Source organism: Pagrus major, chromosome 22 (assembly GCF_040436345.1).
Source record: "Pagrus major chromosome 22, Pma_NU_1.0".
Classification (NCBI taxonomy): Eukaryota; Metazoa; Chordata; class Actinopteri; order Spariformes; family Sparidae; genus Pagrus; species Pagrus major.
The window spans coordinates 16,483,828-16,495,737 of NC_133236.1; the positions used below are offsets into that span (position 1 = coordinate 16,483,828).

General features: G+C 40.0%; 1 protein-coding gene across 2 annotated transcripts; it reads left to right on the forward strand.

The window, feature by feature from the left end:
• Positions 1–700: 700 nt before the first annotated feature.
• On the forward strand, positions 701–7,008 carry sytl3 (synaptotagmin-like 3). Of its 2 annotated transcripts, XM_073493404.1 has the most exons (13): positions 701–967; positions 1,358–1,567; positions 2,550–2,617; positions 3,092–3,143; positions 3,240–3,303; positions 3,396–3,468; positions 3,871–3,998; positions 4,244–4,366; positions 4,534–4,703; positions 4,788–4,881; positions 4,969–5,139; positions 5,348–5,429; positions 6,576–7,008. In XM_073493404.1, exons 1-13 carry the CDS (start codon positions 846–848, stop codon positions 6,581–6,583), a joined length of 1,365 nt encoding a protein of 454 aa, XP_073349505.1. In that variant the 5' UTR covers positions 701–845; the 3' UTR covers positions 6,584–7,008. The 2 variants fall into 2 exon arrangements, with proteins under 2 accessions (XP_073349505.1, XP_073349504.1); XM_073493403.1 differs by lacking the exon at positions 6,576–7,008 and having other exon boundaries at positions 787–967; positions 5,348–5,577.
• Positions 7,009–11,910: the final 4,902 nt, after the last annotated feature.

Genomic DNA, 11,910 nt, shown 5'->3' on the forward strand with positions numbered 1-11,910 from the left:
GTAGTCTTTATTTACAAAAGGATTAGAAGTTAAGCTCCAGGTGGTGACTTTCTTTTTGAAATGGGCATTTTGCTGTCTCAATATAAACAAGCCCACTGACCTGCAAGAAAAAAGAAAAAAACAGAAAAGAAACTAGAACACAGACGCACATAAGCCATCAATAATGCAGGAGTTGGCATTTGGTTTGTTGTGCAGCCCGGCCATCAGTGAAACATCACTGCTCTTCCTGCAGCTGAGGAACCACTTGTGGTTTGCCAGGAGAGAGGTTGAAAAAGCCTTGTGACACTGACATAAAAGCAGATACGAGTACATGAGTAGTGTGAGAAAAGCTGAGGGGAAGTAAATCAGGCTTTGTAGCTTAAAATATTACCTAAATGTTGTTGAAGTGTGTTTCAGTTTCAGATCGCATCAGATCCTGTATGGCTCCGAGGAGCTCTGAGGTGACTCTGGCTATCTGCGTCATCAGGCAGCAGACTTGTCGTTTTCCTGACATGAATATTAAAAGAGGGTATTTCCGCAGTTGTAGGGGGTAATAAGTGAACCTTAATCATCCAAGTAGAAAACACTACAACTTGCTATATCTGCTCAGGGAGGCTTTATCTGGCTCTGACGTGGATGGAGACTCTGTGGAGATCAGAATCAGGAGAAGGGGGATCTGAACAAAATCATCTTTACTATCTCTTTTTTTTTATTCTTTCAGCTGCTTCAGAGGACTGAGGAGGAGGTCTGAGCCTGAGGCCAGTAAAAGGGGGAGGGTTAAAGAGGAGAGGAGGACGAGACAGGAACAAAAAGAAGAAGCAGAGAGGAAGCGAGGCAGAGACAGAGAGGACCAGTGAGAGTGACAGATGATCAGAGACTGTTGTTTCAACATGGATTTGAGCTTGCTTCAAGCTCTGGAGAGAGAAAGAGTACTGGAGGTTCTTCGGAGAGACAAACAGCTGCGTATCATAGAAGAAGACAGGATAAGGTGAGTCATTTTAGACCATTTTCATGCATACTTCTGTGAAATACTTGTTACTGATGCTGAAAGGAGGTGATGCAGCCTCCTTTGCACTAGACCATCAACCAACAAGGATAATAGAAAGCGATCATGTCGATTTTGTCTTTTGTCTGCTACCAAATGAAGTAGTATTTCTACCACTTCATACTACTTGCACATGGTTTCAGTAATATATACTGATCTACCTACAGAGACCAGTATATTTTATTATCTGGATGTCGAATTATAAAGAAAGGATGATTAAAACTTTGCAAATCATCACTCTAACCTTGACAGAAGATGTGTTTTGTTTAGTAAAATAAAAGTTTTGACACTGACAGTTAACAATGTCTGTGATTCCCTCCGTCTTCCCCTCAGGAGGATGAAATGTGAGCTCCAGGAGCTGCGGAGAAGAGGTGCGAAGAGCTTTGCCCGGCAGTACGGCGAGCGGACCTGCGCCCGCTGCCAGAGGCCGCTGGGAAAGTTCTGGAACTCGGGCGCCGTCTGCCGAGGCTGCAGCCACCGGATCTGCAGCAGGTGTCGTGTTGGTGCGGCAGACTGGAAGTGCACGGTCTGCCACGCCTACAGGTGCGGTACAGAGCTAAACCACCTGCTTAATGCAGCTGAGACATTTGAGTCAGTGGTGCTCAAATCACAGCACAGAATGACTGTATGTGTCTGCTTCACTCCGGCTTTTACTCCGTCTAAAACTGTAATGAGTGGATTTACGTCAGCTCTTGTCTTGCTCCTTTAAACTTTGATTTAAAATTTGTTTAAACGGCTCTAATCAACATTTTTAGAATAATATATTACAATAACCCATTTTATACTAACTCTCCACTCCAAACACTAGCTGGTGAACAGTTTAGCATTTAGCAGCTAAAGAGCCAGAGCTTCTGCTGAGGGCCCAGTAGAGACAAAACACAGAGCTAAAGAGCTGAAAGACGGTGAATATTAGACTTGACAGTGATCAAACTCAACTCCAAATGACTGATAACAGAGCTCCATAACATTAGATATGCTAGCTATGGTGATTTATTTTTTCATTACACAACACAGGGTTGCATAACGAAATGAAAGTTTGTGACTCCTTCATGCTACGCAAACAAGAAATAATTGTGTAGTGCATTTTAAAAAAAATTGTGTCATCAGCAACAAGATGATGATGATGATGATGAGGTCAGCATCTTCACATTAAAAGCTCAACATCAGTTAAACGGCGTCCAACTTTGGTTGGGTTTGAGCACCAAGCATCAAGGACAGCATAACCTAAAATTAATAATGTAGTCAGGTACAGTAACTTCAGTAGCTGTACTTACTACCTCTTCTTTTTCAGTATGAGTACAGGTAATTAACAACGACGTGTCAGTGGAGAGCGACGAGGGAGGCGATTAATGCCAATGCCTTTCTGTACTGTAACTGACTTTTTGAAACTTACTTTCACTTGTCCTTTTAAATTGAGCTTGTAAGAGAGCAAAAACTCAAAAAATCATTGCATTGTCAGAAACACATTTTCAGAAACTTATCAGTGGCTTCTCTCAAATGTGAAATGTGCTTTTCTTGCTCACAGGGAGGTGAAGATCAGGTCTGGAGAGTGGTTCTTGGAGCAGAGGGCGCTGAAATTTCCAGTCACCACAGGTTTGTGTACAATATTCAGACTGCAGGTGTTCACAGTTGATTTATTTTTAATTTCACTGTTATGATTAATTATTAATACTCCCTTGATATCATCCAGTTCAGCTACATCAAGTGATAAAATATGGATGATCTGAGCTGTGTTTTTATAAGCCGCGAAAGTATAGTCAGAAGAGGCTGAATGGGGATATTTTATTGTGTGAGTTTGTCAGTCTTGGATCGATAGGGACGTTTTAATTGTGTCTTGTGTTTTATTAATCTTTACATAGTTGATACGTGTTTCAGATTTGGCCCTACAAGAGAGTATAATGACTTTTAGATTGTTTGAACAGTCGCAGGGAAGTCCTATTTAGTGTCACTGAAATGACAAATTGTCCTGTCGTGCTGATCTTCACCCATCTCTTTGACAGTATGCAAACATTTGGCTTTCACGCTTGTGGTGCCGTGTGTCATTCATGATATTCATCTTCTTTACAGACAAAAATGAGACAGTCGGGGAGAAGCTATTACAGACCTACAACGTGCTGAGGTACGAGGAATCTTAACGTGTTGTTTTTTTTTGTGAATTAAATACTTCAAAAAACAAAACAGAAACTTAACATGTTATTTCTTATGTTTCTTACAGTCACATATCAGTCGTACCGCCCACTCCTCCACCCTACTCGGATCAGTTTCTGAGCAGATCAGGGGTAAAATGCCAGCACATTTCCACCATTATTTCACAGCTGAAGTGTAAAATATATAAACGGGGCGCCAATTAATGTTGTGTTTTGATCTGCAGGATATGAAAAGCTCAAAACCTTTCACCAAATCTGTGGAAGATCTGATGGTTTACTTCACCAGTCATATTAAAAGTAAGAACATTAAGCACCATTTAATCAGTTTAACGCTTCATATTTACTTAACAACACAAAATGCAACACATGTGCATCTTCGGTGAGAAGATGTTGCTGCAGATTGAGAGTTAGAAGCATGACTTCCTCTGGATGTTATCATGATAATCAGATTTGTAGTGCAGCAATGACCACAAAGGAAATACATCTGAAATGATGTGATGTCCCATACACGTCTCTTATGTCATCACCCTGACTGCGTCAGCAGAAGTTGCACAGGATGATGAGAAGAGATAACGGCACTGCAAAAACCCCTTTGATACCAAGCAACTGTTTTATTTTAAGGACATTTTGGTTATTTCTTGTTCACTTTGTTTTTCTTTCTAAGATTCAAAGTGCCCAACTTCTCTTTTTTGGTTGCAGAGATTTCCACTTCTCAGAACGACCTGCGGGGAGATCTGCTGGGAGTCGAAAGCAGCCGGAGAGGATCCCGCTTCAACTACTCCACCCAGAAGAGCCTGTCTGACACGGACATCAACAAATCTAGCACTGTGAGTGAGCTGCAGCACTTCATACATTCAGTATGGTAACGAGAGCCAGTGAGGGCCTCAGACATGCCCAAAAAAACAGAAAACAAAAAATTTCCCACTGATTCATTTGCTGCATGCTTGTTCAGACACTAATGGAACAAGTGTCTTGAAGTAATGTAAGACCTTTACTGACCCCTACTGGTGACAAGAAGGAATAACTATCAGTCTGCAAAAGCACAGTGAAGAACTGGTCCTTCTTTTTCCAGCTCGTCAAAGGCCCCAGTCTCCCAAACCTGTTCAAGAAAAGCAAAGACAGCGACCATGAAGGCTCCTCGACCGGGGCAGAAGAGGAAACTTCCTTTGGTTCTGAGTACTCTGGAGGAAAGAGAGTAAGTGGAAGCTGATGATAACAGAAAAATTAACATCCTGTGATGATTGTAATCATTTCAGCCTCTTTTCTCATTTCAGCCCCTTTTCTGCATGTTCTGTACTCTTGTTAATAAAGTCCTTCAGCATCATAAACTGGGAAGCTACAGCCTGTATTTTACTTCCTCAGGGCAGTAACAGCAGCATCAGCACAGACTGCGGCCTCTTCGAGGGCGTCAGCGTGGCAGGAGAGCTGGAGCTGGCTCTGGCCTACAACACCAACACCTCCTGTCTGGAGATCACAGTCGGCGCCTGCAGAAATCTCACCTATGGAGATCTTAAGAGGAAGAAGTGTCACCCGTAAGGATAAGAAATGTCTGCATCAGTATGACCTCATTTTGTTGACGGACCTCAGCATCCTGTATGTGTTGTTTCTTCGTGCAGATACGTCAAACTCTACGTGCTGCCGGACAAGAACAAAATGAAGACGACAGTCAAGAAAAACACGACTGATCCGGTTTATAACGAGGTTTTAAAGGTAAAAAGAAAAATGAAAATGTTTTTACAGTTAGTTTGGTGTCGTATCATGCTATTTAAATAAACCTCTTTGCCTCGTTTCTGACAGTATCGCATAGAGCGCCACCAGCTGTTTGGAAAGAGACTGCAGGCCTCTGTGTGGCATTCAGGAACCCTGACGAGGAAGACGTTTCTCGGAGAGGTCCTCATCCCACTGGACGGCTGGAGGTTTGAGGACAAGGCCTCCCAGTGCTTCAACTGGTACCCACTTTGTACAAAGGTAAGGAAGCAGAGGAAAATTCAGATGTCCAACTGGGATGTTACACAGATGAGGAGAAGTGGAATAAAGGATCTGTTGTCTACTGACACCCAAAGTGTTCAGTATCAAAGTAATAGTTAGTCATGTAGTTGTCTGATGGATTACTTCATTTAGAGGCTTCATATGAACTTTTTTCCTTATTCTTTGTTTTATTTTCTGTGTCAATCAGGCTGAGAGTCCACAGGGAGGCGCTGTGGAGCAGGACGGAGGAGAACTGCTGGTCGGGGTCAAGTTCAGCTCCTACAAGCAGGGTGAGCTCCTGCAGCTCAGCTCCCTTAAAGAAAAACACCCACATCTGTCTGTTCGCCAAATCATTTAATATATTACAATATTATTTATTGTGATAATTATTTAATAATCACATATCTGCATTTTTCATCTGATAAAACGTCTATTGGTCATCCTTAAATATTAAAATTGTCAGTACGTACAAAAACACTACATAATGTCTGATTATGCAGCCTTGTGTTTAACTTGCTTATTTATTTATTTTTTACTTATTTGTGTTTTTTCTAATGAGTTTTGACCGGTACTCTCTCAAACCACACGGAGCATTACATCTCTTAATTTAAAATAAAATATAAATATCACCAAAGCCTATTTTTTATTGTCTTTTTCAGAAAGTTTGGGCTGGGTGTTGTGGGACTGAGACAAATAAAACCCAATTGAACTAGAGTTGCACCAACAATTTTACATGATTTATAAAAACAATTAGTGGTCACTCTAATAAGAATTCAACAGCTCATAAAACTTGTTAGCTAATAAAAAATGTAATTATACTTTAGGTTCTAGTTGTATATACATGACGTATAACAGCCTGTTTACCTCCCAGATCATTATAGTAGATTATAACGTATTTTCGGGTGTGGTTATCATGTGGTTTAATGTGCTACACATGTGCTACATGTGACAACCAACAATTCAAGACTAGGCGTTCAACACTGAGCTTCAGCTTTACAACAATAAATAAAGGTTGACATTTAAAGAGCTACTTTACAAGACACAAATAAAACACACCACGTTCCACAGCCAGCAGGTCTCGGTTCTTTTATAACAGCACTAGGGGTCAAAAGAATGTCTCTTTTGGACTCTTCAGTGACAGTCCTGCTCCTCACAGAGGTTAACACTGTGCCACAGGGCAATGATCGACTAGCTGTCCTTATCAAAGGTGCCAAAAACCTTCCCATTAATGCAAACACTGGTCAGAACACCTGCGTCAGAGTGTAAATACACCTCATTGTGGCCCTGCGTGTCTCTTTGTGTGTGCGTTTCAGTGTCTGCAGGCCTGCGAGGTGTGTTATGTGTGTTCTGGTGTGTGTTTCTGAATGGATTAAAGACTGTAAGTGTTTAATTGGCATAAGGGTGTGTTTATGTAGCTGTTTGTGTATTGTGTTTAGGTGTCTGACTCTGCGAGCAGGCAGACAGCTCATCCAGCAGATGACGCCCATTTCTGAGGGTGAGACCGGGTGAAACCAGAACGGCTCTCTGAACCTGGAGATGTGGGACTGAACCCCTTCCTGTCCCTCTGGGGCTCAAATAGGCCCTGACGTCTGTAATCACGTCTTACATAACTTATTCTCTGGTAACCTCACCTATGTCACATTAAAAGGTGTAAAACCTATGAGTAAGCAGACTTAGAGACCTTTTTAATTGACTATTAATGTAATTGTCAACAAAAGCTCCTTCTATGAATTATTTGTATCAGTAAATGTCAAAATATTGCAGTTGTATTCATGAAATTACATTTTGATTATAAGCTTGAAATGCAGTGTATTTATTTGATTGTATTATAATTGTTATATTTATTAATAAAGTATTTATTTATAAACTGACATGAGATTTGAGCTCCATTTTGTTAATAACGGCCATGACATGCTGCTGAAAGCTCCGGGAGAGATCTAGTAAGTGAGTTGTGAGTTATGGATCAGGGTAAAAACTTGCATTCACTGTTTTTGTCCACTAACATGTCAGCTGTAAACACAACACTGACATGTTAACATACCACTGTGTAAGCTAACAGTTGCTATGCTCACACATCCAGCTCACACAGAGAAACATTAGCATTGTGTGTATGTCTATTTGATGAGTGTAAGTCCAATATTCTCTCTCTTTTAGCTCCATTTTTGGTCTCCACCAACTCTTTACTCACTGTTAAATGCTGACACTGTTTACTAGCTAGTCCTTGACTCTACACTTCTTAGCCGAAAAAAGCTGCCTGAGCCACCAGAGACGGGGATATGCTGAGAGAGTGAACCAAAATATTAAAGTTGAAAGTCGTAAAACAATTAATGTAAAGTACTGAAAAGCTCTGTAGAGCTGAGGGGAACTGCAAAAAGACCTTCACATTAGATGTAGGTATTTGATCTATTATTTATATAAAAATATTGATTGAAGCAGCTTTAAACTGCTATTTCAGAGGCCAAGAATCAACCTTGAAGTGTCCAGTTTCAATGAACATTTATAAACTATTTAAAATGTGCCTGTGAATGATTAGTATGTGTATATGTGGCATGGTTTGTGACAAGACAGAGACATTAGGCCCTTTAGGCCTTTAATTTTTTAACTGAGTGGACGCTAAGGTCTCAAAAACAGAACTTTGTCACATACCTGTAATATGAATCGCAAGGTATTCTGAGTGCATGTGTTTCAAACAAGGATGTTACATTAAAATCTGGAGTGTTGCAGGCATAGCCCCATTCATTTCTATAGAGAGCCAAACTCACGCCCCTTCTGGTTTACTCCATGGGACTTTATTTCAGAAAAACTTTGTCTGGTAATGAATGGAGAAAAACAGATAATTTTTTATCCTGTTTGAATTGTGATGTTTGTCAATTTAAAAGATAATTTTCTAAGTCAATACAAACACAACATACAAAGTTTTTCTGATATAACATCCCATGGGGTGCACCGGAAGGGGCGTGGCTTCGGCTCTCTATAGAGCATGCGCACTAGAGACTTCCGCCAAACGAGCCGGCTAACTTCCGGTTTTGCTGCCAGCTAACTTGAATAGAATTAAAATGATTTAATCGTGCGGCTCTTCTTTCCCCTTCATTTCTTTCTTTTGTAGGACCTAATGGTTCAAGTTATGGCAGTCAAACGAGTCACGTCATGTTATTCCTGCTAAACTCAGTGTTGTCAGCAGAGGGCGCTGTAGTCTTGACACTGGACCGAGCATCAGGAGCTGAAGCTAGCCGAGTAAGACAGGTAGTCAGTACGTGATGAGAAGAGACGCCACAGAAGTGTCTCTGACCTGAACCGTATTTTCACATTTCCAACAGGTAAGCTGGCTATATATACACGAAACCCTGGTCATAGACAACAGTAGAAGATGTGAGCAGAGCCTAAGTCTGTATATGTGACATAAAGAGACATTGAATGTGACCGTGGTTGAAAACGTGTGCTGACTGGCGTCTCTAATGGCGGGCGACCGTAAAGACAACCCTCCTAGCTAAAACCAAAAGACAGTAACTTTCTGTGTAAGTGAACTGAACGCTCGGAGTTTAGAGACGTATGTGTGAGAGTAAACTGTGTGAAATATGCTGAACCGAGGAAATGTTTATAGCAACGTAGTTTAACCGTGCACAGTGTCGAGCAGGCTGAAGAGCTAATGTTTGTGTCTACATGCTAGTGCTAGCCATTGCCAACATCCTACAACCTGTTATTTCTGTTATTCCCATAAAGTTGTTAAGTTTAAAGGAGCATTTCGTGAGATTTTTGTGGAATAAGAGTTCACATGAGACTATTTTAAATGCTTTTATTTTAATTTCTGTGAGGAGAATTACAGTGACTGATTTTGGTTTAAAATACTGTTAGATTAAGTCAATTCATGAGCATAATTCATAGAGATTTAAAAAATAGTAAAAAGACAAGTTAATACAATAATACTTAATGGACTTATGCAAAAAATAATTACTTGTTACTTACCCTATGTGTTTATGTAGATTAGGTTTATTCATTACTTACCGGTCTGTACCTTTTTAAAGGAGAGTATTTCTACAGCGAATGCTACTTACCGTTACTGTAAACCCTGTAAAAGAAAGAAAGGACTGTAACTGACTAACTATTGTGGGTATTTAAAAGATGAAACCTGTAGAAAGAGAATTCATTAGGATACAGAGAGTTATGTGTGTCTATGGCAGTTTATATGAGTTGTCAAGTGCATTGTAATGTCTAATATGTGTTTGTTTTGGTTATGGTGAAAATGAGTACAAAGTAGCTGATGCTTATACAGTAGAGTTCAGTTGTGTACATGTTACAGAGAGAAGATAGTTCTGAGTTCTGACATGAACTGTATTTTTATATTTCCAACAAGAGATAAATGAGTTGCATCAGAGAGCGCTATGCTTCAACCTTATCCCTGTAACATATATAAACAGTCGATAAATGCTCGTTATCACACTGTAAAGATTTGTTTGGGAAATACATATTCGCTTTGTTTCTTCTTTATGCTAAACTAAAATAACTTGCTGCTTTTGTAGCTTTGTATTGACTGCACAAACGTGACAGTGAGGTGTTAAGAGTATTTCCATAAATGTGTAACTATTAGGATACCTTAAATATGTATGTTAATTATTTATTTCAGTATTACTTGGTAATATTAGCATCAAAATGTACTCAGTACAAGTACTAATTTTGCACGACAGGCCAGAATAATGTATATTAATGTAGATTATATGATTGTTGGTGCACTCAGCTGTAAATTACTTTGATATTGGAGCTGGTAAATCTGGGACTATTTGTAATTTTACCTGTCCAGGGACAACGGATACAAATAAGCTGTCAGCTAGTTCTGGTTCAGTTACTTGTAATGGTTGATTATATTTTATATTATTCATATGAATCTGGAGCGTGACTAGTAAATTATCAAATAAATGTAGCGGAGCAAAAAGTAGGCTACAAAATTTGCTTCTGAATTGTAGTGAAGTACAAGTATGGGGGAGTAGACAATGGAAATCCTCAACTGAAATGCAAGTATCTCTAAAGTGTACTCAAGTACAGACCTTGAGAAAACGATAAACAATTTACTAAGCTTCTATGCTGCTTCTAAATGTAAAACAAGTGGGGTTAAAGTGTCCTACCAATTTGGTTTTAAACTAAAGCTACTCTGCACTTTTCACTCATCTGTCAAATTCAATTTCCTCCTCAAATTGATGTTCTGTCAGAGGACTCAAGCAGCCAAACATCCATGCAAATGAAATTACTGGAAAAGACACTGGGATGATATTTCTCACAAATGAAATTTGGAGCCACACCCGCCCGTCAGAGGAAGTGGTTTGAGTTATTTTGAACTTGGAGTGAGCTGTCCAGGCCGTTTCCTCCTGTACAATGAAGCCTTTCTAGTCTCTGTGTGAGCAGCGTGTGAAAGACATGCTCAGTCTCTGGTTTCACTATGCCATGAAGAAGAAGAAAAAGAAAAAAAAAACGTTCCTGTGGAAGGAGCGGTGATGTCACTGACCTGGAATTCTCAGTTAACCCCGTCTTCTCCAGGGTCACCATGGCAACCTGTGTTGCATGCACAATAAGTGGCGTGACGTTGGCGCGCCCATTCTAGCCAACGTCAACATCGGGAGAAGAACATGACGACATTCAACACCCGACAGAGTTGGCACTATAACGATACACGTAGTGATTCATTGATTCGGCAGGTACAAGGCACATGATTGTATTTTAATGAATTGGCTCATATGTGGGTGAAGGTGTGTATTAAATTTAATCACAAAGCTCAAACATAAACACAAACAAAATCCCTTTTCTCAAATTTACTTCATGGCCATAAGTATGTGGAGACCCAAACATTACAACCATATGTAATTGTGGAGTATCCTACTAAACAGTATACAGCCATGCTAGCAGCACCAAGGCTTCATTTGGTGCACTGGTGCTTTGAGCTAAATGCTAACACCAGCATGTTGACAGTGCTAACAGGCTGAAGTAAGTGCTGGCACATTCAACTACTTTTTTTTAGAATATGCCAAGTGGCCTGACTTGTACATTCCCGATGTCTGACCTGTAAAGGTTGTAATTTATCTGTTTAAACATTACACTTTTTCCTCTGCTTTACCAGTGTTCACAATTGAAAGGGAAACTTTTTAAAAGTACAATTGAATAGGTCTGGTTAAGTGTTACCATTCTTATATTTGCTACTCTAATTAGTGCTGAACAGTACAGCTGAGGAGGCTAGTAAACAAATCAACATTTTGAACTTAGTGTCTATAAATTAAAAGTTAAAGGATCACCAAAGTGAAGATCATTTATTGAAAATGACTGAATGAATATCTGTACCACATTTCAGTGCAATCCATACAATAGTTTGTAGTGCCAGGTCTCAGGGCATCACCAATGTCCTTAGGGTCCAACTTCTTAGAGCCATTGACTGTGCTAACTTTTATGCCAATTGAGTAGATGTTTGATCAAATCATGACAGTTCATAGGGCAAGTAAAAACTTTTATCTGTTCGTGGCACTAGAGGAAAGGTCGGGATATCACCAGTCATTAGGGAGGTTCAACTTCTGGGGAGCATGAAAGTCTTTCAGGGCAAAATGGGAAAGTGGTGGACCAACAGACCTACATTACCGTCCCTCGGGCTAAGTCACTAGCATAACACCAAACTTACCCTTTGCAGGAACTAAAGGGGCTGAACCCAGATCATAAAGTCATCCCTAGTAGTCAACAAAAGTATGTGAACAGGAGTATACACACAACTGGTCATACAATGTACAAAATAAACACACG

What these genes read in the sequence shown, in the direction of transcription:
- sytl3 (XM_073493403.1), top strand. Translation starts at nt 846, where the DNA reads ATGATCAGAGACTGTTGTTTCAACATGGATTTGAGCTTGCTTCAAGCT. An exon ending in CAGACCTACAACGTGCTGAG is followed by an intron (nt 3,144 to 3,239) that starts GTACGAGGAATC and finishes TGTTTCTTACAG; the next exon opens with TCACATATCAGTCGTACCGC. An exon ending in TTTATAACGAGGTTTTAAAG is followed by an intron (nt 4,882 to 4,968) that starts GTAAAAAGAAAA and finishes CGTTTCTGACAG; the next exon opens with TATCGCATAGAGCGCCACCA.